The 25973-nt window shown below is 43.4% G+C and overlaps 1 protein-coding gene across 1 annotated transcript in view; it reads left to right on the forward strand.

The window, feature by feature from the left end:
• Positions 1–613: 613 nt before the first annotated feature.
• LOC139548595 (mitochondrial intermediate peptidase-like) overlaps positions 614–25973 on the forward strand; it is a 33487-nt gene continuing 8127 nt past the window's right edge. Inside the window, exons 1-18 of the mRNA XM_071358380.1 lie at positions 614–1067; positions 1335–1508; positions 3049–3137; positions 3226–3312; positions 3407–3470; positions 3575–3757; positions 4052–4208; positions 4576–4624; positions 5037–5097; positions 5263–5315; positions 9727–9880; positions 10016–10093; positions 10329–10536; positions 11192–11301; positions 11402–11476; positions 11937–12053; positions 14873–14994; positions 15825–15898. Of these exons, the coding sequence (XP_071214481.1) occupies positions 918–1067; positions 1335–1508; positions 3049–3137; positions 3226–3312; positions 3407–3470; positions 3575–3757; positions 4052–4208; positions 4576–4624; positions 5037–5097; positions 5263–5315; positions 9727–9880; positions 10016–10093; positions 10329–10536; positions 11192–11301; positions 11402–11476; positions 11937–12053; positions 14873–14994; positions 15825–15898 (2005 nt within the window). The 5' untranslated portion in view covers positions 614–917. The remainder of the gene's footprint in view (positions 1068–1334; positions 1509–3048; positions 3138–3225; positions 3313–3406; positions 3471–3574; positions 3758–4051; positions 4209–4575; positions 4625–5036; positions 5098–5262; positions 5316–9726; positions 9881–10015; positions 10094–10328; positions 10537–11191; positions 11302–11401; positions 11477–11936; positions 12054–14872; positions 14995–15824; positions 15899–25973) is intronic.

Here is a 25973-nt window from a genome sequence, read left to right on the forward strand (position 1 = left end):
CTTTATAGATACATTTGATTTTATTTAGTTATATCTAGCTGTCCAATAACGCATTCTGATGGAATGGCTTGTCCTGCACTTTGACTGAATGTCCTTTCTTAACATACAGTACCAATGTGAATGCAAAGAGGACTCAGACCACAAAATAGGTGAAGTGAACTGGCAAAAGACTTGAGTCCTCATTCAAAGGCAAGGGCAGTGTGAATACAAAGATAACAGAGTTATTTTGCTTATTTTTTTACACCAGAATTCACAGTAAAGAGTACTGAGATCGTTTATTTTAAAGAGGACTATATGTGAAAACACCTTCAGAATTAACCAATAGGAAGCTCTACGCAAATAAACTACGTTCATTTTAACTCGGAGATCCCAAGTTTCCGACAGGACATGAACAAGGCATAACCCATTTTATAAATCTTTCAGCACTTTCGGTATAAATTATGCTATCTGTTACAGGGAAAACAATTATTTATAGTTATGCCTACCATTCCGCACCATTAAGACATATTTTGGAATATTAATGTAGTGCCAAGTTGATCAAGTAAATGTGGCAATATATATTTTGATCAATTTATAGTATTCTTTAGCACAAAAATGCATTTCCCAATCATTAGCTAACATGTGGAAGCTGTTCGCTTGACTGTCAAATTCTACCAAATGCTTGCTAAAAACATATCTTACGTTTATCACTGGACAGTTAGCTATCAACCCATCTGAAGATATCTGGATTTTTCGTGTACAATACTTAACTTTATTCTTCAACCTAATCACTGAAAGTGGATTGGTAGCTAAATTATTGGTTAACGTTAGCTAGCATGTCCTCGAAGTCTTTTCTCCATTGTTTACACTACTAGCCGAGTCAGTGGGTTAGTCAGTCAAGTCATCTGTAGATCGCTAATTAACGTAAGTGCATTATCATGTCAGCTTGCAAGCGTTTGCTTTACATTGTAAAACACAGAGGGATATGGCCATCGATATGGAGGAGAAATGTCACCACTTGGTCACCTGTAGGAGCTGCCTTCAATGCCAAACCTCACAGAAGACTTGAGTTGTTTGAAAAAAATGTGGTATGTTGATCAAGTCATGAAACTACAGTATCCCCAAATGTATCTTAGCCTATGTGATGTCGCTAGTTGTTGTTTTATCTAACACGACTGTATTTGATTTGCACTTGTCACTATACTGTTTTTACAAACACTGCTTTTTCCTTCAGTCAAGAAATGTAGCTAATAGTCAGAATTTTCTGTTCACATAGCTTTTGGTCGAGACTAGTAACAGTATTTTAAATTCCTACCCACATAATGTAGTCAAACGGTATCCTAAAACCTTCACAGGGCTTGTTTGGAGTCCCAGAGCTGAGCTCCCCTGCTGGCTTCGAGGTGACCACTAAAAGGGCTCTGAAGGACACACAGGAGCTGGTGGATAAAGTCTGCAGCAGCCCTCCTGGAGCTGTTACTGTGGAGACTTTTGACCAACTCTCAGACGGCTTGTGCAAAGTAGCAGACCTGGTAAGATGTATACAGTACCAGTCAAAAGTTTGGACACACCAACTCATTCAAGGGTTTTTCTTTATTTGATAAATTTTCTAAAGTGTAGAATAATAGTGAAGACATCAAAATGATGAAATAACGCATATGGAATCATGTAGTAACCAAAAGTGTTAAGCAAATATAAATATATTTTAGATTCTTCAATGGAGCCACCCTTTGCCTTGATGACAGCTTTGTACACTCTTGGCATTCTCTCAACCAGCTTCACCTGGAATGCTTTTCCAACAGTCTTGAAGGAGTTCCCACATATGCTGAGCACTTGTTGGCTGCTTTTCCTTCACTTTGCGGTCAGACTCATCCCAAACCATCTCAATTGGTTTGAGGTTGGGTGATTGTGGAGGCCAGGTCATCTGATGCAGTACTCCATCACTCTCCTTCTTGGTCAAATAGCCCTTACACAGCCTGAAGGTGTGTTGGGTCATTGCCCTGTTGAAAAACAAATAATAGTCCCACTAAGAGCAAACCAGATGGGGTGGGATATCGCTGCAGAATGCTGTGGTAGGCATGCTGGTTAAGTGTGCCTTGAATTCTAAAAAAAATCCCTGACAGTGTCACCAGCAAAGCACCATCACACCACCTCCTCCATACTTCACGGTGGGAACCACACATGTGGAGATCATCCGTTCACCTACTCTGCGACACAGCGGTTGGAACCAAAAATCTAAGGACAGCCCAAAGGACAGATTTACACTGGTCTAATGTCCGTTGCTTGTGTTTCTTGGCCCAAGCAAGTCTCTTCTGCTTATTGGTGTCCTTTAGTAGTGGTTTCTTTGCAGCAATTCGACCATGAAGGCCTGATTCACGCATTCTCTTCAGAACAGTTGATGTTGAAATGTGTCTGTCACTTGAACTGTGTGAAGCATTTATTTGGGCTGCAATTCTTCACCCCTTAGAGGCTAATGAATGTATCCTCTGCAGCAGAGGTAACTCTGGGTCTTCCTTTCCTGTGGCGGTCCTCATGATAGACAGTTTCATCATCAGGGATGCAAACTAGTCACCTTTCGGCAAAATCCGCAGTTTTTAATCCAAAATAGGTGACCTACGTGGTTCGTGTAGATCCGACAAGAAAAGTTTGGGAGTTTGGCCTGTGTTGGCTGTCATTTAAATAAGAATTTGTTCTTAACTGACTTGCCTAGTTAAATATATATTAAATACCTTATGAAGCTGCTTGAGAGAATGCCAAGAGTGTGCAAAGCTGTCATCAAGGCAAAGAGTGGTTACTTTGAAGAATCTCAAATATAAAATATATTTTGATTTGTTTAACACTTTTTTTTGTTTACTACCTGATTCCTTATGTGTTATTTCATTGTTTTGATGTCTTCACTATTATTCTATAATGTAGAATGTAAAAATAAAGAAAAACCCTGGAATGAGTAGGTGTGTCCAAACTTTTAAATGTACTGTATATATTTATTATTATTAATATAGAAAGCACAGGATAGAGTCAAAAAACAATCAATTTAAGTTGACAGGTACACTTATTTTCTCCTCAAACCAGGCTGATTTTGTGAAAGTGGCACACCCGGACCCGTCCTTCCGTGAGGCAGCAGAGAAGACATGTATAGAGATCGGCACAGTTGTAGAAAAGTAAGTGCCATTGAACTAGGTCTAGTAGAATATATGTTACTGAGTGGCATATTACATAATGATTATTCACTGTTTGTTTATCTCACAGACTCAACACCAATGTTGACCTTTGTAGAAGTTTAAAGAATTTGTTGGATAACAAAGAAGTTTTAGCTCAGTTGGACCCAGAAACAAGGTATGCTCTCCAACCTAAATCCTTTTACCGGTATTTAATTTGGCGTAGACTTGACAGTTTCATTCAGATAATGTAAATGTTTCTGTCTACCTAGGAAAGTGGCTGAGCTGTTCATGTTTGACTTTGCGATCAGTGGAATTCATCTGGATGAAAAACTGGTAAGGTACCCCTTTTAATTGGTTTTTAGTGTGTTGATAACCACCCCTGTCACATGTTTCTTTCATCTCCTTACTGTCTCTTTTCTGACTTTTACATTTTGCAGCGGAAAGAGGCTGTCAAGCTTCACGTCAAGCTCTTGGATCTAAACAATGAGTTTCTTATGGGCTCTCACCTCCCAAACAGAATAGCAAAGTCAGCTATACCTGAGCACATTCATTGCCACTTTGCAACGGAGGGCAGTTTCATTCAGATTGGGGGTCTACACGCTGAGTCCTCTAATGACCTGGTATGTTTTCATTTGCAAATGTTTCTCTCTTTCCCCACCTGGTAGCGCCAATCTCACATGATATCCAGTTGTACTGCTAGCGCTGCAGTCTATCTGGAGAAATGCCTACTTAATGCTGTGAGAGATTGCACATGTGAAATGCTATTGTTGAGTAATAGTCAGACTCTCTCTGTCCTGCATTTTCCTGATTTGTCCTGATTTTATTTGATGCTCCATGCCCGGGAGGGTTTCTCTGTGATAGGGATGGCTAAGGGGTGAAGAACCTGAAACACAGGCTTTTTACATTCTTTTCAGGTTCGGGAGGTTGCCTATAGGATTTTCCTCTACCCAAATGCAGATCTGATGGAGTGTCTGGAAGAGCTGTTGAAATGCAGGAACAAACTGGCCAAACTGGTGGGCTATGAGTCTTACGCACACAGAGCTTTACAGGGGACCATGGCCAAAACCCCAGGTAATATGCTTCCGCCCCTGTCCCCAACAATGACTTTCCCTTCAATTAGTAAACCTTTGGCCTTTTTTGGAATCATATGTAGAAGCATTGGTAGTGCTTCAGTGTATGATTAGGAGGGATATTTAGCAATGACTACCATTTCAGCCAGATACCGCCAAGTTAGTAAACATACTTGTTCAACCAGGTTTACCAGCAGTTTACATGAATGAATGATTCAACCAATTATATACAAAAAAATGACCCAGGCAAAAACTGTGTCACCCAGTTAGAATATTACACTACAACTGTGCTATACTGTTGATGTTGGGAATGATAAAGCCTTTGTGTGTGACTGATATAACATGGCCCTCCTTTCTTCTGCCCACAGAGACTGTGATGAACTTCCTACAGCTACTGACGGACAAACTCTCCGAAAGGTACAGCACTTAATACAAGTAAAATAAAAAATTAGCTATGCCAAAATCAACACAATTTGTTCACCTTATATACAGTATATAGCTATAAGGAAATATATAATCCACCTTGTCTTGAAAAGCTGACATGTATCCTCTCTACCACAAGGTGACGATATAACCTTGAAAGAGTGAAAGAGCTTTATAGGTTTAGTGAAGTGAAGGTTTGAAAAAAAGTATAATGTTTGAATTCCAATTTATATGCTGGAGCTTTCAGAGATCCAGTTATTTGGATACAGAATTGACTATAAAGCAGAAATAATAGTTTGTTAAATAGATGAATACACTTTTCACATATTTAGTTGAATTTGAATTAGGCCTGACAGTGAAGTCAGCAATCACATCAGCCACTCATTTTAAATCTCTTCCCATACAGAACCGCAATAGACTTTGAGATGATTAAAGACATGAAGACAAAACTCAACCCCCGTAATGCGGTAAATACTGCTTTGTTGTCGTTTATAAATATTTATATTCCAGCTGATGTAGCAATGTACATGTAAAGATATGAGTCCATAGTGAGATTAAAAAAGGTGAATACAAATGGTGGTGTGTTATTTATTCTTGTCACAAGCTATTAGTAATATGTTTCTCTTCCATAGGAGCTCATGCCATGGGATCCTCCATACTTCAGTGGTGTGTTGCGTGCTGAAAGGTGAGTATTACAGTCCTAGATCTATTATTCAAACAAAGCAACTGATCCAGTTATTCTCTGCCAACTGTCAATTAGATAAATCTGTTTGATTTCTATCTACCTGTCTGTATTTGGGGTGGGTGGCAACTTCATATTTCAGTGTAGCGCATCATTTTTTATTTTTTTTTACCTGGTCTTCCTCGGGTATCAATTGTTAGTGTTAGGAGAGGAGCATGGGAGCTCCCGAGTGGCGCAGCGGTCTAAGGCACTGCATCTTAGTGCTAGAGGCGTCACTACAGACACCCTGGTTCGAATCCAGGCTGTATCAGGCCGTGATTGGGAGTCCCATAGGGCGACGCACAATTGGCCCAACGTCGTCCGGGTTTGGCAAGTGTAGGCCGTCATTGTAAATAAGAATTTGTTCTTAACTACTTGCCTGGTTAAATAAATGGGAGCTACGTAGGTCTTTGTTTATTCTTTTCAATATAATCAAGCCGGATCAACTTCCTTTGCTAAGTTGCGCTGTCACCTCATTTTACCTGAAGATTTTCCCCTCTCCGTTTATATAATTTAACTAATTATCCTTGCGTAATACATGTTCCCTGTCATTTTTATTTATGTGATGGAAGATATCCAAAACAATGGATTAGAATATGCAACCTGAATCACTGTTGCCATGCTACAGTATAGAAAGACAGAGTTTGAATGTGTTAGGCAGATGAGAACCATCCAGAATACAGTGAGGACCCAGACAGCATTCAACTCAACCTGAACTCATTGCAGGAGTAAATCCCATTTTAGTCTGTCGGGAAAGGATATCTCCAATAGCATATACAATATTATGTATTATCTGTTGAGACCCTATACATTTGTTCTAGTGTGCGTAATATATTCTGCAGTTTTAATGCTGATTAATGGGCTTTGGGTGGTTAAGAAAGCGTATTATCTTTATTGTCAAGGGTAATTCATAAATGTCATGATTCACAGATGGAGAAGTGGAATGGCCTAATCTGCTGTGAACATTTGAGTGAATGGGAGATGTGGTTGGTCACATCTAGCATCTCCAGTTTTGCGCCGGTCTCACGTCGTCCTTTTATGGACATTATTAATGAACTGCTTTTCCACTCAGGCGCTCACCAGAGTCCAATAAGTCTAACGGTTTATTAAAGCTTTAATGCAGACATTCCAGGTCCTGGGGGATGGACTCAATGGCTGTTTCCACAATGGGGTTTGGCACAACCTCTGTCTGAGGGGGAGATATGTTGGAGAGTTGTTTTTTTTCTTCTTTTAACTGAGGAAAATCTGTTTCCGAATCACTTTACCCTCAGCCCTCTTCTTGGTGTGCTATGCTGTGCTGTGTTGGTTGTTAGGAGTTGGGTTTAGAATGCGGTCGGTTCCCAGGGATGGCTGGTTGCCCAGAGTTACCACCACCGCTAAGTGGCTCCTGTTGCCCTTTTCTCTTAGAGTCAGCAGCATTAGTGGTTTGCAGTTCCTACTGAAGTCAGTTGGAGAATGTTCATGTCCTACTGAAAGGAGTTTCAGATTATGTGTGGTAAATGAAGGCCCAGTAGCACATCATGTGCAAGATAGTATAAATTACTCCCTTTAGTAGTCTTTAGGAAAGATCATATGATTACTGCTATTATTCCATTAGCAGTCGGTGAAAAAGCTTATTGTTGCCAGACTTTGTCCCATATACAGTGCATTCGGAAAGTATTCAGACCCCTTGACTTTTTCCACATTTTGTTACGTTACAGCCTTATTCTAAAATTGATTACATATTTTATCCTCCCTCAACCTACACACAATACCCCATAATGAGAAAGCAAAAACAGGTTTTTAGAAATCTTTGCAAGTGTATTTTTTTTTAAATGAAATAGATTTACATAAGTATTCAGACCCTTTACTCAGTACTTTATTGAAGCACCTTTGGCAGTGATTACAGCCTGAGTGTTCTTGGGTATGACGCTACATGCCTGGCACACCTGTATTTGGGGAGTTTCTCCCACATTTCTCTGCAGATCTTCTCAAACTCTGTCAGGTTGGATGGGGAGCGTCGCTGCACAGCTATTTTCAGGTATCTCCAGAGATGTTCGATCGGGTTCAAGTCCAGGCTCTGGCTGGGCCACTCAAGGACATTCAGAGACTTGTCCTGAAGTCACTCCTGCATTGTCTTGGCTGTGTGGGTTGTTGGGGGTTGTTGTCCTGTTGGAAAGTGAACCTTATCCCCAGTCTGAGGTCCTGAGCGCTCTGGAGCAGGTTTTCATCAAGGATCTCTCTGACACTGTCTAGTATATAGGTTCTGGATGGCTGGAAGTTTGGCCCCAGTGATGTACTGGGCCGTACACACTACCATCTGTAGCGCCTTACGATCAGATGCCGAGCAGTTGCCATACCAGGCAGTGATGCAACTGGTCAGGATGCTCTCGATGGTGCAGGTGTATAACATTTTGAGGATCTGGGGACCCATGCCAAATCTTTTCATTCTCCTGAGGGGGAAAATGTGTTGTTGTGCCCTCTTCCAGACTGTCTTGGTGTGTTTTGACCATGATAGTTTGTTGGTGATGTGGACATCAAGGAACTTGAAACTCTCGACCCACTCCACTACAGCCCCGTTGATGTGAATGGGGGCGTGTTCGGCTCTCCTTTTCCTGTAGTCCACGATAAGCTCCTTTGTCTTGCTCACATATTTGCACATTTATTACAAGTAAAAAAAAAAATGGAAATATCACATTTACATATGTATTCAGACCCTTTACTCAGTACTTTGTTGAAGTACCATTGGCAGCAATTACAGCATCGAGTCTTCTTGGGTATGACTCTACAAGCTTGGCACACCTGTATTTGGGGAGTTTCTCCCATTCTTCTCTGCAGATCCTCTCAAGCTCTGTCAGGTTGGATGGGGAGCGTTGCTGCACAGCTATTTTCAGGTCTCTCCAGAGATATTTGATTGGGTTCAAGTCCGGGCTCTGGCTGGGCCACTCAAGGACATTCAGAGACTTGTCCCGAAGCCATTCCTGCGTTGTACCTTGTTCATTTCATCTTTGCCTCGATCCTGACAATTCTCCCAGTCCCTGCCGCTGAAAAACATCCCCACAGCATAATACTGCCACCACCATGCTTCACTGTAGGGATGGTGCCAGTTTTGCTCCAGACGTGACGCTTGGCATTCAGGCCAAAGAGTTCAATCTTGGTTTCATCAGACCAGAGAATATTGTTTCTTTTTGGCGAAGTTAGTTGCCTTTTGGCGAACTCCAAGCGGGCTGTCGTGTGCCTTTTACTGAGGAGTGGCTTCCGTCTGGCCAATATACCATAAAGGCCTGATTGGTGGAGTGCTGTAGAGATGGTTGGCCTTCTGGAAAGTTCTCCCATCTCCACAGATGAACTTTGGAGCTCTGCCAGAGTGACCATCAGGTTCTTGGTCACCTCCCTGACCAAGTCCCTTCTCCCCGATTGCTCAGCTTGGCCAGGCGGCCAGTTCTAGGAAGATTCTTAGTGGTTCCAAACTTCTTCAATACTGCAGAAATGTTTTGGTACCCATACCCAGATCTCTGCCTCGACACAATCCTGTCTCGGAGCGCTACGGACAATTCCTTCGACCTCATTGCTTGGTTTTTGCTCTGACATGCACTGTCAACTGTGGGACCTTATATAGACAGGTGTTTGCCTTTCCAAATCACGTCCAATCAAATAAATTTACCACAGGTGGATTCCAATCAAGTTTTCAAAACATCTCAAGGATGATCAATGGAAACAGGATGCACCTGAGCTCAATTTCGAGTCTCATAGCAAAGGGTCTAAATTCTTATGTAAATAAGGTATTTCAGTTTTTTATTAAAAAAAAATAAAAAAAATGTTTTCACTTTGTCATTATGGGGTATTGTGTGTAGATTGAGGATTGTTATTTATTTAATCCATTTTAGAATAAGGCTGTAACGTAACAAAATGTGGAAAATTCAAGGGGTCTGAATACTTTCCGAATGCACTGTACAACAAGCAAGGAGGCCACATCATGGTAATCATGTCTAAAGCTGGGCGTAGGAAATGGGCTTCTCACTGGTTTTAATTAAATCCAAATTACGTTTGGATATGCCTCCAGGGCAGGCATTGCTTGCTTCAAATGGCTTGCTTTGTCCACACAAGAAGTGAGTAATTGTGCATGCTCCCCAAGATTTCCCCTTTTATGTCTACTAGTCTGAGAGCGTTAGTCCAAAGAGTCTGCATGACAAGTGTTAATCAGAGCATCAAGTGGCTTTAGGGGAGAAATAAGAGGAATCTGTAAAACACCATAATTAACTACGGACCCTTGCTAATAGATGCCCATTTGGTTTTAGCATGAGATTCCTGCAATCGTCTACAGTAGCTTGTCACAGTCACACAACTGAGATTATGCTGAAGTGTTTGTCATATTGTGGTTGTGTTTTGGTTACAGGTACAACATTGAGCCCAGCCTCTACAGCCCCTACTTCTCCCTGGGGTCTTGTATGGAGGGACTGAACAGCCTCTTCACCCAGCTCTATGGAGTCTCTATCATGTCCGAACATCCAAGTGCAGGAGAGGTGTGGAATGATGATGTCCGCAAACTGGTAAAAAAAACTTGTATAACTATTCAAATGTTCCTAGTGTTGAAGCTTTAATTTGTTTGCTGTGATTACATAGTCTAAATTGTGTTTTCTATGGTGTGATTTCCTAAGTTTACTGTTTTGTCACTTCCTGTCCAGGCTGTAGTTCATGAGACAGAGGGGTTGCTGGGATACATCTACTGTGACTTCTTTCACAGAGCAAATAAACCTCACCAGGTAGACATCGCCTCACACGCCACGCCCGCAACGCAACCGGCTTTCTTTAAAGATGACATGAGTTTCAGTAGATCAAAAAAAGTTTCTGAATTTCAAAATGCCGTCATGGCTGCTGTTTCTAGCGTGTTCAAAAGAAAAAAGTCTCTGGCCCTGTGGCACTGATCTTGAAACCAGCAGTACATAGAATGTATTCAAGGCAGGGCCTCAATGTTCTCTTTGTCTCTCCCTTCCTCAGGACTGCCACTTCACCATCCGCGGTGGGCGGCAGTGCCAAGAGAGCGGACAGTACCAGCTGCCTGTAGTGGTGCTGATGCTGAGCCTGCCCCTCCCCACCAAGAGCGCCCCCACCCTGCTCACGCCGAGCATGATGGAGAACCTGTTCCACGAGATGGGTCATGCCATGCACTCCATGCTAGGGCGCACACGCTACCAACACATCACAGGTCAGCCATGCTCATCTGACATTCTCAGAGTTGAACCGTTAACTTTAGCAGCTTTAGCCTGGCATTGTGCTTATGGGTAATTCCGAAGTGATGCTGAAACATCCAAGTCGTCCTTGTCCATAGAGTTGTATGGTTTGTTTAACTTTGCAATCATTGGTTTTTGTTTGACATACATTTTAAAGTGAAAAATCGGATACTTAGCATCACTCTTACCGTGGTATTGTCCCTATGTATTTGTACTGTTAATGTGAATAATAATATGGGAATGACTGTATGTAAAGCTCTCTCAAGTCAATAGTCCTAATAGTGAGGAGGATTGATTTCAGTATCAATGGTTTCATCCTCTGCTAGTGTAGTGGGTGGTGTTGTGAATGACATCTTATAATGATGGTCACAGGTTAGAATGGCATGCGTAGAGGCTGTGTTCAGTCATGGTGTGGAGACTTGAAAAGGCCTGTTAAATACAATTCAGAATGATACGGCTTGGTGAGGAAATCCACACTGGTTATCATTGGATTGATTGCATGCTCCTTTACTTGTTAGATAAAGACTAAGGATACGCCTTAGCAAGTAACTCAAGATGCTATAAAATGTCATCCACTTAGATAACATAAATCAGTAATGGAGCAACTTGAGACTGCTTTTGTCTTCTCAGGAACCAGATGTGCCACTGACTTTGCTGAGGTCCCCTCTATTCTCATGGAGTACTTTGCCACTGATTATCGTGTAGTGAACCAATTTGCCCGCCATTATCAAACAGGACAGGTACACAAACTCACCATTTTTTTTGTGTTACTAGATGGGTGACTGTAAAGATATTGTGCTGTAGTCCTGCTGAGAAATGAATGTCTTTGTGTTTTTGCAGCCTCTGCCTCAGAGCATGGTGGCTCGTCTGTGTGAGTCCAAAAAGGTGTGTGGTGCGGCAGACACTCAACTACAGGTAAATCCCCCTGACATACAACAACAATGAACAAAATGGGTCACAGCTTTTCCTTGAATGGGATACATTAACACTCATGGGTTACGTTGACACTGAACTCTCATGCAAATGCACATTACAAGGGCAAAACATTTTGCTCTCAAACTGTTTAAAATGTACTGGCACGGCAGCAAACACTGACAACTGTTATCTGCTAATCTTTATAGTAGTTTTTTAACAAGGTATCCTATATTGTTAGCGTTGTTTTAAAAACTCACTTAAACACAATAGACATAACACATATCCTGTAGGTGCTTTGCCTGAGTGATTGATGGTAGATAAGTGTAGAGACATAACAGATATCAGCCTTTTTCAGGCAACAGACAATTACTTAACTCTAAGTGGGATATTTGGGAACGTTTCAAAGGTTTAACATGTAACTACATGAATGATTCAGCATGTTTATTTTTTATGTGGACAGATTTTCTACTCTGCTCTGGATCAAATGTATCATGGAAAACCCCAAAACCGATCAACGACTGATATCTTAAAGGACATGCAGCAGAAATTCTACGGCCTACCGTACACTCCAAACACGGTGGGTACCTCGGTGTCAAAATGCTCTTTGCCTTCACTGAGTTGGTCTATAGAACTTTGATTAAGAGCTCAATTACAGCCTTTACAGTTAATGAATGTTTGAGGGGACATTCTTTGCTTAATCCCCAAATCTTTACCACAGTGTCTGCCTTCTCCCGTGCAACAGAGGGACAAAAACAGAGCAGAGAGAGGGAGTTATTTTTTGGATATTCTTCTCTGGCTTTGTGGTTTTATATCTTTTACCCAGGCGCAGCACCGTTTAAGGGATTAAAGCTTTTTTGGAGGCCCTGCTCAAATAACAAAGCAGAGGTATACTTTGAATGAGCACTCCCTGGGGGAAATATTTGAAACTCTTCTTTCTGTGGTCCTTTTAATGAAAATAGTCAGGAGGGAATAGAGAATGTAAAACACAGCCATCATTTAACAGGAATGGTCATCATAAGGCATTTATCCTCATCTGTAATTATGTGGGCCATCAGGAATAGATGGCACTCAGTCAGAACTATATTCCACCTTCTTTAATTGAGCTTACAAGCCATAGTTGCTTTACCCTCGCTAAAAGTCCTACTTCCACTTTTATCCATGCAGCTAACGACCTCCCAGGGGAGTGTGGTTAATGTTATATACTTTCCTTTCTGTCTGAGTAATTTTTCTTTAACTATAGAACCATGCCGAAACTCAACATTTCACTCAAATTACATATGTTATGATGGGATGAGTAGTTTTCCTCCTTTTAGCCCCACTTACAAAATTCCTAATTGTTCTGTTAAAGGATCTGTCATGGGATTGGAGCAAGTGGAAACAGATTTGTTTATATTCTGCTAAAAGGACCATATTTTTTATTCTCTTCTCGCAAAAAAGCAGTGAAGCCAAACTTTCCACACTAAACTGAACATTTGAATGGCTAATAGGTTACAAGAGAGACCAAAATGATAAACACTGGGGTGATTGTGACATGTGTATGGTTTATAGACCAGGGGTATCAGTTCTGACTGGAGAGAAAGACTATCAGCTGTTGTTGAGTACATGGACCAAATGGTTATCCCATGCTGCTCTGACTTTCCGGGTCTTTGTCTGTGTGGATCAAAAGGGATCTTTCGCTGAGATGTTGACTGGACTATGACCTTCTCAAGTTGGACGGCTCAAAAATAAAGCAGAGCAATGGTGTCTGAACTGATTAGTTTGAATGTTCACTGTCCATCTCTAAGTTTCAGCCATTCTTTGTCATACCTGTAATTACGTTTCATGTTCTAAGGTCTTGTGCGGTTGGGGATATCTTGCCACAGCAAGATGAGGGTGAGTTCAAACCGGGTGACCTGATATATGCTATAGGCCTCTGGTACTGCCGTCCGGGCGGCTGGTGAACTCTCCTCATGATTTGTGCTCAGTTTCCCAATATTTTGGTTTCCCCAATGTACTGCCTCTGTCAGGAGTACTGTTTACCCTTATTAAAGTCATTAGGGCCCAGATGGGACCCGTCATGCAGACACTTTGCGGCTTAAGCCTGTTTCACGCTAGAGGATCATCCACCCAGCCTGGAGAACTCTTTCACACTGCCCGCTGTTTAAATAAGCAGCACCTCTCTCAAAGGCAGAGTACATTAGCCCCTTTAAACTCATCTATCGCACCTATCCAAGACGGTACTGTAAAGAGCACAGTCGGGGAAAAACCTTCTCCTAAGAGCTAAAGTCACTCATTAATTTATAAAGATCTGGGCCCACATTTTGATGTTAGTTAGGGCAACTTCATTTGGTGATATCTATGTGACTCTAGCAAGGTTCGTAAGGTTCCTAATGCATTACAGGCTCAATGCTCTGATACAATACTTACAGTACTTAGCTTTTCATTTGTGTTTTACAACCACCGTGGAGAATAGGGTATAATTTAGTTTTGTTCCACTGCTGCTTTCTGACTGAATGACTGAGTGTTTGCCAGGTGAATTTCCCCGGAGTCCAAAATCAGGCCTGATCATAGAGCATGTTGTCTTTACAGATAGGAAGTTGGACCCTCTAGGCAACAAGGGGAAAAGGAAATGTATGCACTCTGCCATTTAGGAATTTCCAAGTTTTGTTCCTTTTAAAAGCAAAGTAAAAGGTTTAAAGTAAAATGTATACAGTTAAATCAAAGTCCATATTTGACTTAATCATGGGCCAATTGAACTGTAGCATGAATTTTGAAGCAGAAAAAATCAGTGACCAGACAGTAACTAGAACAAACTGCAATAGACTTTCTTTAATGGCCCAAATAATATTGGGTATTTTCCTGAGGGGGAAGTAGATGATGACAGAAGAATGTCTCTGCTTGTCTTTTCCTTTAGCAACCTTTATGAGCGGGAACAGTTAAGTCTTCAAAGCTGAATTAGCCTTTCTCTCCAAACTACACTCTGCATTTAAAAAAATAAATAATGTTGTACCTTTATTTAACTAGGCAAGTCAGTTAAGAACACATTCTTATTTTCAATGACGGCCTAGGAACAGTGGGGTAACTGCCTTGTTCAGGGGCAGAACGACAGATTTTTACCTTGTCAGCTCGGGGGATTCGATCTTGCAACCTTCCGGTTACTAGTCCAACTCTCTAACCACTAGGCTACCTGCCGCCATGCGTAAGCTATTTTAATTGCATTCAATCTGTCTGTTTTTGTTATTGTTTTTTTATGTGAGATAAAAAAATTATTTGTCAGTATACATACAGTGGTGGTCTTTCTGAAATCATGGTATTCAGTGGAATCTGTTGAAAGCCAGTTTAATTTGGGTTATTTATTGGGTATGGTGTTGTTAATGATGTTGTGATCTTGTGAAATGCTTTTATTTTCTTTCGCAGGCATGGCAGCTGAGATTCAGCCACCTCATTGGCTACGGGGCCAAGTACTACTCCTATCTCATGTCCCGCGCTGTGGCCTCCATGGTGTGGAAACAGTGTTTTGTTCAGGATCCTTTAAACAGGTGAGCCTGTGAGCCATTCAGCGTGTCCTCACATAAACTCTTGATCAGGAAATACACACAATATCAAGGCATGGCTGTCTGCTGCACTTAACTTTTATAGGTGTGACTAAATGCAGGGTCCCTACGGAAGAAAAAAACTGTTTACTGTAGCAATACAATGAACTTCCTCCGAGGCAGTCATAAATCAGTGAAACATGACTTTATTAATAATGTAAAAATATATCAGGACCATTTGGTGATGTATTTTTGTGTGTCCCTTAAGATTTTTTGCCATGTGTAATCACACACCGGGAACTTGTTATGCTACATTCAATGATAGTACAGTGTGTCTGTTGTTATATCACTGAAAGTTACAGTACATTTGACTGCAAGGTATAAACTTGTTTGCATTTCCAAGAAGACCGAGACAAATGCTCTCTGACAAGCAACCTTCCCTGAGTAGTGTTAAGTCTCTCAGCTTGACATTGAACATGACATTAATATGAAATCCACACCAGCAGGTGTGGTACTGTAATCCAGTTAGAGCCACCAGCGTCCACATTACACAGCCCCACAGTCCTCCCTATCAGCTCTGCTCTGACTTTGACTTCACAGAGGCTTTGTTTAGAGATTCACCTCAGAGATTCGAGCCCCGCAGCCCTTTTTTCTCCGTCTTACTTTCTCTCCTTTCCCTTTGACATTTTTTATGTTCCACCTGTGGTTGTCGAACCTCTGTTTCCTATCATCAGCCCTGTGAGGAGAGAGCTGAGACTTTGCTCAGGGAAGGGAAGAGGAGCCGCTGGAGGAGAATGCATGTGGCTGTAATCTTATCTTTCCTCTCTCTCCCCCAGGGACATGGGAGAGCGCTACCGTAGGGAGATGCTGGCCCATGGGGGAGGGAAGGAGCCCATGCTCATGGTGGAAGGTATGTCATGGTCTTGACCAATGTGCCCTCTAAGCTGCGCACTTGCGTGGCCGAGCACCTCCTCCAGGAATGCCGCGAAGAAGAAATGCCAGGCCTCGCAGAGACACAAGAGATTGAACTACACCGAGTTTGCCCCATTAGTTTGCGCTATATAGATTAATGTTTTTTCTGTGGTCAAATCAACATTATATTAGCCCCTTTTCAATGCAACAAAACAAATCTAACTTTGCAAGATTGAGTCTGTGATTTTGTTGTAGGCAGAGCCAGAGCGCAAAGGAGTAGAATTCTATTGGTGGGGGTAGCTGACGAGCATTCTTTCAATCACCCATGAGTAAATCCGCTTTTCAGATCAAAGCGCATAGCTGTGCGTGTGCACATTTGTTTATATTCTTTGCTAGTTAGCAAGTTGTTAGCGAGTTATTAGCTCAGTTACAAAGAAGTATAACTTCAGCAATGGGGAGTTACTGCTTCCTACAAGAGCACAATACGTGTAGGCTTAGGCTATATTTCAAGCTGTCTTTGAAAAGCCAGTAAGGTAAAAAGCTTTGTCTTAATTAAAGGGGCAGTGTTATATTTTGAGACAGGCTTGAATATGCAAATAAGCCAAAAGGCAGAGGGGTAGCCTACATTGTCTAATTCTCTGTATGGTAGTAATAATTAATTGTATTTTATAAAGTGGTTTCTTGCATCATAAAACACCTTAGCAATTTACAGTCACCTATTTGGCCCATGGTGTTACAGACTAAGTAAAAAATCATAAATTAATGTCTGGCCCTTCATAATGTAAAAACGTTTTTAAAAGTCTTGTGCAATGTTGGCCTGCATTGAACACCACAGCTATATCATAGAAATCAAAAGCTTTTTTCATGTTAAAATAATATGGGATTTGGTCCATTGATTTTGTTGGTATGGTCAAATAGCCACAATAGCCTATTGGCCACTGTTTAAAACTGTAAGGGTACAAACGTGCCCCGGAAGTTGCAAAAAGTTGTCACAACGTACATGTTTCCGCACACAAGACCTAAAATTTGCTCAGTGCCCCAAAACATTTGAGGGAATATTGGACTTGACCTGAGCCTCTGGACAGGTCATGTAGTGGCCCACTTCAGGCTGATTTACTTTATACAAATATTTTATTGAAATTAGACCCCCTGTTTCTTGCCAATTTCGTGATATCCAATTGCGATCCAATTACGATCTTGTCTCATCGCTGCAACTCCACAACTGGCTCGGGAGAGGCAACGGTCGAGTCATACGTCCTCCGAAACATGACCTGCCAAACCGCGCTTCTTAACACCCGCTTGCCTTACCCAGAAGCCAGTTGCATCAATGTGTTGGAGGAAACACCGTTAAACTGACGACTGGAGTCAGCCTGCAGGTGCCCGGCCCGCCACAAGGAGTCGCTAGAGCCCGATGAGCCAAGTAAAGCCCCCCGGCCAAACCCTCCCCTAACACGGATGATGCTGGGCCAATTGTGCGCCGCTCTATTGGACTCCCGGTCACGGCTGGTTGTGGCACAGCCTGGGATCGAACCTGTAGTGATGCCGCAACACTGCAATGCAGTGCCTTAGACCCCTGCACCACTCAGGAGGCCCCCTGATTTACCTTTTTAGTGTCCATTTAGACTAGGAAGGAAGGTGTCAACCAACTTCTAACTATATTTCAATGAATTGTGTTCAGAAGAGACTAGGTATGTCTGCTCTAGGTGATCCTTGATAACCCGGTGGAACTAGAAAGAGCCAGCAGTAGCCCACCAGAGTTGGATCATAATTAATTCACCCAGGTATACACACCTGCTGCTGTTGTGGTTAGCCTGGTCTGCGATAGGGGCCTCAGAATGGAGGATATTTAGCTCTCCAGCATGTTTTACTGCCTCTCTTACCTTGTGTTTTATAGGGGCTCTGTCATTATAGAGCTATATAGCCCCTTGTTTGGTGGTGGTTAGTCTTGTATGGTGGTAACTGGTAAGCTATAACAGAACACAAGCATTTTTACATGGTGGCAGTGCCACGAGTGGAGGTCATCCTCCTGCCATTCGATGCAAACTTAATGATGGTTTTGGAGTCGTGCCTGGCTTTGCAGTCATGAGTGAACAGAGAGTACAGGAGGGGACTGAGCACGCAACCCTGAGAGGCCCCTGTGTTGAGGATCAGCATGGCGGATGTGTTGTTACCTACCCTTACCACCTGGGGGCGGCCCGTCAGGAAGTCCAGGATCTAGTTGCAGAGGGAGATGTTTAGTCCCAGGGTCCTTAGCTTATTGATGAGCTTTGAGGGCACTATGGTGCTGAACGCTGAGCTGTAGTCAATGAATAGCATTCTCACGTAGGTGTTCCGTTTGTTCAGGTGGGAAAGGGCAGTGTGGAGTGCATTAGAGATTGCATCATCTGTGGATCTGTTAGGGCGGTATGCAAATTGGAGTGGGTCTAGGGTTTCTGGAATAATGCTGTTGATGTGAGCCATGACCAGCCCTTCAAAGCACTTCATGGCTACAGACGTGAGTGCTATGGGTCGGTAGTCATTTAGGCAGGTTACCTTAGTGTTCTTGGGCACAGGCACTATGGTGGTCTGCTTAAAACATGTTGGTATTACAGACTCGGACAGGGAGAGGTTGAAAATGTCAGTGAAGACACTTGCCAGTTGGTCAGCGCATGCTGGCAGTACACGTCCTGGTTATCCATCTGGCCCTGCGGCCTTGTAAATGTTGACATGTTTAAAGGTCTTGCTCACATAGACTGCGGAGAGCGTGAACACGCAGTCTTCCGGAACAGCTGGTGCTCTCATGCATGTTTCAGTGTTATTTGCCTCGAAGTGAGCATAGAAGTAGTTTAGCTCGTTTGGTAGGCTTGTGTCACTGGGCAGCTCTCGGCTGTGCTTCCCTTTGTAGTCTGTAATGGTTTGCAAGCCCTGCCATATCCAACAAGCGTCAGAGCCGGTGTAGTACGATTAGAGATTAGTCCTGTATTGACGCTTTGCCTGTTTGATGGTTCGTCGGAGGGCATAGCGGGATTTCTGATAAGCTTCCGGGTTAGAGTCCCGCTCCTTGAAAGCGGCAGCTCTAGCCTTTTGTGAGGATGTTGCCTGTAATCCATGGCTTCTGGTTGGGGTATGTACGTACAGTCACTGTGGGGACGACGTCAACGATGGACTCATTGACGAAGCCAATGACTGAGGTGGTGTGCTCCTCAATGCCATCGGAAGAATCCCGGAACATATTCCAGTCTGTGGTAGCAAAACAGTCCTGTAGCTTAGCATCTGCTTGATCTGACCACTTTTTATTGATCTAGTCACTGGTGCTTCCTGCTTGAATTTTTGCTTGTAAGCAGGAATCAGGAGGCTAGAATTATGGTCAGATTTGACAAATGGAGGGCAAGGGAGAGCTTTGTATTTGTTTCTTTGTGAGGAGTAAAGGTGGTCCAGAGTTTTTATTTTTTTAATATTTTTTTTCTCTGGTTGCACATTTAACATGCTGGTAGGAATTTGGTAAAAGATTTAAGTTTCCTTGCATTAGAGTCCCCGGCTGCTAGGAGAGCCGCCTCTGGGTGAGCGTTTTCTTATGGCTGAATAGAGCTCATTCAGTGCTGTCTTAGTGCCAGCCTCAGTCTGTGGTGGTATGTAAACAGCTACAAACAATACAGATGAAAACTCTCTAGGTAGATGGAGTATCTCATGATAAGCTGTAGACTACACTATCAGACGAGCAATAGCTCGAGACTTCCTTAGATTTCGTGCACCAACTGTTATTTACAAAAATACATAGTCCGCCACCCCTTGTCTTACCAGATGCCGCTGTTCTATCCTGCCAGTACAGCGTATAACCAGCCAGCTGTATTTAATAGTGTCGGTGTTCAGCCACGACTCCGTGAAGCATAAGATATTACCGTTTTGAATGTCCTGTTGGTAGTTTAATCTTCCGCGTAGGTCATCGATTTTATTTTCCAAAGATTGCACGTTTGTTAGCAGAATGGAAGGAAGTGGGGGTTTAGAACGTCGGACTAGTAACCGAAAGGTTGCAAGATCGAATTCCAGAGCTGACAAGGTGAAAAATCTGTCGTTCTGCCCCTGAACAAGGCAGTTAACCCACTGTTCCTAGGCCGTCATTGAAAATAAGAATTTGTTCTTAACTGACTTGCCTAGTTAAATAACGGTACAAACAAATATATAATTTCATCGCCTACGAATTCTCAGAAGGCAGCCCACCCTCTGGGCCCTTTTTCTCAACCTCGTCTTCACGCAAATCACGGGGATCTTTTCCTGTTCTCGAGAAAGCAGTATATCATTCGCTTCGGGCGAAAAGATTCTGCCAGTGGTAAGTAATCGCAGTCCTGATGTCCAGAAGTTATTTTCGGTCATAAGAGATGGTAGCGGCAACATTATGTACAAATAAGTTTTTAAAAATACGTTACAAACAACGCAAATAAACGAACGAAAAACACAATCGGTTGGGGACATGTAAAATGTCAGCCTTCTTCTCCGGTGCCAGTTGAGGTAATTGATGTAATATATACATGTAGGTAGGGGTAAAAGTGACTAGGCAATCAGGATAGATAATAAACAGAGTAGCCGCAGTGTATGTGAACAGTTTAAAAGTGTCTATGTGAGGGTGTGTGTAGCGTCAATATGTGTGTGTGTGTTGGAGTGTCAGTGTAGTATGTGTGAGTGTCTGGGTAGAGTCCAGTGAGTGTGCATAGAGCCGGTGCAAGAGAGTCAGTGCAAATAAAAAGGGTGTCAATGCAAATAGTCAGGGTAGCCATTTGATTAACTGTTAAACAGTCTTACTGCTTGGGGGTAGAACCTGTTCAGGAGCCTTTTTGTCCCAGACTTGACGCTCCGGTACCGCTTCGGTATCTTTTCAGCCTCCTGAGAGTGAAAAGGCGTTGTCCTGCCCTCTTCACGACTGTGTTGGTATGTTTGGACCATGTTAGGTCCATAGTGATGTGGACACAGAGGAACTTGAAGCTGTTGACCCGCTCCACTACAGTCCCATTGATGTGAATGGGTGCGTGTTCGGCCCTCCGTTTCCTACAGTCTACGGTCAACTCCTTTTGTCTTGCTAACGTTCAGGGAAAGGTTGTTGTCCTGCCACCAAACTCCCACGTATCTAACCTCCTCCCTATAGGCTGTCTCATTGTCGTCGGTGATCAGGCCTACCACCGTTGTGTTGTTGACGAACTTAAGATGGTGTTGGAGTCGTGCACGACCTAAGCAGTCGCGGTAAACAGGGAGTACAGGAGGGAACTAAGCACGCACCCCTGAGGGGCCCCTGTGTTAAAGGTCAGCATGGCGGATGTGTTGTGGGAACTAAGCACGCACCCCTGAGGGGCCCCTGTGTTAAAGGTCAGCATGGCGGATGTGTTGTTGCCTGCTCTCACCACCTGGGGGCGGCCCATCGGGAAGTCCAGGATCCAGTTGGAGAGGGAGGTGTTCAGTCCCAGTGTCCTTAGCTTAATGAAGAGCTTAGTGGGCACTATGATGTTGAACGCTAAACTGTAGTCAATGAACAGCATTCTCACATACAGTTGAAGTCGGAAGTTTACATACACTTAGGTTGGAGTCATTAAAACTTGTTTTTCAACCACTCCACAAATTTCTTGTTAACAAACTATAGTTGGCAAGTCGGTTAGGACATCTACTTTGTGCATGACACAAGTAATTTTTTCAACAATTGTTTACAGAGATTTCTGCACTTATAATTCACTGTATCCCAATTCCAGTGGGTCAGAAGTTGACTGTGCGTTTAAACAGCTTGGAAAATTCTAGAAAATTGTCATGGCTTTTGATAGGCTAATTGACATAATTTGAGTCAATTGGAGGTATACCTGTGGATGTATTTCAAGGCCTACCTTCAAACTCAGTGCCTCTTTGCTTGACATCATGGGGAAGTCAAAAGAAATTAGCCAAGTCCTCAGAAAAAAAATTGTAGACCTTCACAAGTCTGGTTCAGCCTTGGGAGCAATTTCCAAACGCCTGAAGGTACCATGTGCATCTGTACAAACAATAGTACGCAAGTATAAACACCATGGGACCACGCAGCCGTCATACCGCTCAGGAAGGAGACGCATTCTGTCTCCTAGAGATGGATGTACTTTGGTGCGAAAAGTGCAAATCAATCCCAGAACAACAGCAAAGGACCTTGTGAAGATGCTGGAGGAAACAGGTACAAAAGTATCTATATCCACAGTAAAACGAGTCCTATATCGACATAACCTGAAAGGCCGCTCAGCAACGAAGAAGCCACTGCTCCAAAACCGCCATAAAAAAGCCAGACTACGGTTTGCAACTGCACATGGGGACAAAGATCGTACTTTTTGGAGAAATGTCTTCTGGTCTGATGAAACAAAAATAGAACTGTTTGGCCATAATGACCATCGTTATGTTTGGAGGAAAAGGGGGAGGCTTGCAAGCCGAAGAACACCATACCAACCGTGAAGCACGGGGGTGGAGCATCATGTTGTGGGGGTGCTTTGCTGCAGGAGGGACTGGTGCACTTCACAAAATAGATGGCATCATGAGTCAGGAAAATTATGTGGATATATTGAAGCAACATCTCAAGACATCAGTCAGGAAGTTAAAGCTTGGTCGCAAATGGGTCTTCCAAATGGACAATGACCCCAAGCATACTTCCAAAGCTGAGGCAAAATGGCTCAAGGACAACAAAGTCAAGGTATTGAAGTGGCTATCGCAAAGCCCTGACCTCAATCCTATAGAAAATTTGTGGGCAGAACTGAAAAAGCGTGTGGGAGCAAGGAGGCCTACAAACCTGACTCAGTTACACCAGCTCTGTCAGGAGGAATGGGCCATAATTCTCCAAACTTATTGTGGGAAGCTTGTGGAAGGGTACCCAAAACATTTGACCCAAGCTAAACAATTTAAAGGCAATGCTACCAAATACTAATTGAGTGTATGTAGATTTCTGATCCACTGGGAATGTGATTTATTTCAGCTTTTATTTCTTTCATCATTCTCTCTACTATTATTCTGACATTTCACATTCTTAAAATAAAGTGGTGATCCTAACTGACCAAAGACAGGGAATTTTTACTAGGATTAAATGTCAGGAATTGTGAAAAACTGAGTTTAAATGTATTTGGCTAAAGTGTATGTAGACTTCAACTGTAGGTGTTCATTTGTCCAGGTGGGAAATGTGTGGAGTGCAATAAAGTTTGCGTCGTCTGATCTGTTGGTGCGTTCATGGCTACAGATGTGAGTGTTACTGGGCGGTAGTCATTTAGACATGTTACCTTGTCGTTCTTGGGCACAGGGAATATGGCGGTCTGCTTGAAACATGTAGGTATTACAGACTGGGTTAGGGAGAGGTTGAAAATGTCAGCTGGTCAGCGAATGCTCTGAGTATCCGTCTGGCCCTGCAGCCTTGTGAACGTTAACCTGTTTACTCACATTGGCTACAGAGAGCGTTATCACAAAGTCGTCTGGAACAGCTGGTGCTCTCATGCATGGTTCAGCGTTGCTAGCCTCGAAGTGAGCATAGAAGGCATTTAGCTCATCTGATAGGCTTGTGTCACGTCACTGGGTAGTTCACGGCTGGGTTTCCCTTTGTAATCCGTGATTGTTTGTAAGCCCTGTCACATCTGACGACCATCAGAGCCAGTGTAGTAGGCTTCGATCTTAGTCCTCTTTTGATGCTTTGCTTGTTTGATGGTTTGTCGGAGGGCGTAGCGCAGGGGTGGGCAACTCCAGTCCTCGAGGACCTGATTGGTGTCACACTTTTTTTCCTTCCCTAGCAAACACAGCGGGGATAATCAAATTGCATTCTAAACTAAAGATCATGATTAGGTGATTATTGGAATCAGGTGTGTTAGCTAGGGCTGGGGAAAAGTTGTGACACCAATCAGGCCTTCGAGGACTGGAATTGCCCACCCCTGGCATAGTGGGATATCTTAAGCGTCCGGATTAGTGTCCCACTCTTTGAAAGCGGTAGCTCTGTCCTTTAGCTCAGTATGGATGTTTCCTGTATGTAATCCATGGCTTCCTGTTGAGATATGTACATACAGTCACTGTGGGGATGACGTCGTTGATGATCTTATTAATGAAACCGGTGACTGATGTGGTAAACTCCTCAATGCTTCCAGTCTGGGCTAGCGAAACAGTCCTGTCGCTTTAATTAACTGTTAAGATACACTACATGTGGACACCCCTTCAAATTAGTGGATTGGGCTATTTCAGTCACACCCGATCCTGAAGTGTGTATACAATCGATCACACAGCCATGCAATCTCCATAGACAAACATTAGCAGTAGAATGGCCTGTACTGAAGAGCTCATTGATTTTCAACGTGGCACCGTCATAGGAGGCCACCTTTCCAAAAGTCAGTTTGGCAAGATTATGCCCTGCTTGAGCTGCCCCGGTCAACGGTAAGTGCTGTTGTTGTGAAGTGGAAACGTCTAGAAGCAACAACGGCTCAGCCGCGAAGTGGTAGGCCACACAAGCTCACCGAATTGGACCGCTGAGTGCTGTAGTGCATAAACATCTTTTGTCCTCGGTTGCAACACTCGCTACCGTGTTCCAAACTGCCTCTGGAAGCAACGTCAGCACAATAACTGTTCGTCGGGAACTTCATGAAATGGGTTTCCATGGCCGAGCAGCCGCGCACAAGCCTAAGATCACCATGCACAATGCAAAGCGGCGGCTGGAGTGGTGTAAAGCTCACCGCCATTGGACTCTGGAGCAGTGGTAACGCGTTCTCTGGAGTGATGAATCATGCTTCACCATCTGGCACTCCGATAGATGAATCTGGGTTTGGTCGATGCCAGGAGAATGCTACCTGCCCTAATGCATAGTGCCAACTGTAAAGTTTGGTGAAGGAGTAATAATGGTCAGGGGCTGTTGTTCATGCTTCGGGCTACAGTAGGCCCCTTAGTTCCAGTGAAGGGAAATCTTAACACTACAGCTTACAATGACATTCTAGATATTCTGTGTGGAACAACTTGACTGGCCTGCACATTGCCCTGACCTCAACCCTATTGAACACCTTTGGGATGAAATGGAATGCCTACTGCGAGCCAGGTGTAATCGCCCAAACCCAGTGCCCGACCTCACTAATGCTCTTGTGGCTGAATTGATGCAAGTCCCCGCAGCAATGTTCCAACATCTAATGGAAAGCCTTCCCAGAAGAGTGGAGGCTGTTATAGAAGCAAAGGGGGATCAACTCCATATTACTGTACAGTAGGTCGTTATGGCAGTGCGTGCACATCATCTTGTCTACATGATTTACTATATCATCATGACCACTTCAATTACTGTAATAAAGTAAGGATTGTTTACATGTGTCTGTTCAAGCCTTTAGAAATGGTGTACTGGTTTTGAGAAACTAACAAAAAATCGGGGAACATTTTGAGTGAGTACAGTAATTAGTCATTGGAAGTGACATGTTTACTATGAAGATTTTTGTATTTGCACAGCCTCAAGGCAATATCATTTTAGAAACACTTACATAAACCAACACTGAGCAAACCGAACCCCGTTACAGAAGTTTGCAGATAAAGTGGTCTGTTTCCCTGCTGTTCCCTGCAGTAAGGGTCCGGGGTCTGGGGGTGGAGGATCTTGGTTGAAAGGTGAAGGGGCAGGTTGGGGGAACCCGGAGCAAGCCCAGAGAGGTTCCTCAGAGGCAGGCCTGGTCTCTTTATCTGGGTGGCTCCCTGCCCGCTCCATGCTGCGCCTGGACGTTTCCCAGGCAGCCAGCATGTGGTGAAAAGTAGCCCCGGGATTAAATGGCAGCAGAGAGCATGAAAGGTGATCGACTGACGGCCCATGCTGACTGAAGCCCTCTGTTCAAGGGCCCAGGCCGCCACAGAGGGGGCTTTCATGGGCCTGCTGTTTCCCATAGCCTCCTCTGCCCACCACGGATCAGAAGGGGCACATGGGACAATGGAGCTACCTAAGCAATGGAGCAGGTCCCAGGACCTGGCCTCTCAGCTCAGCCTGGCCCAGTTGGCCTAATCAGGTGTGGATATAATGACCCTGTTCTGAAGTTAATAAACCTTCTGAGCCTGGTTCTATTGGCCTTGGTTCTAGTCTGCTACTCCTTTGTCTCCCTCTGGTTTAATCAGAGGATCAC

The sequence above is a fragment of the Salvelinus alpinus genome, chromosome 21 (assembly GCF_045679555.1).
Source record: "Salvelinus alpinus chromosome 21, SLU_Salpinus.1, whole genome shotgun sequence".
Lineage (NCBI taxonomy): Eukaryota > Metazoa > Chordata > Actinopteri > Salmoniformes > Salmonidae > Salvelinus > Salvelinus alpinus.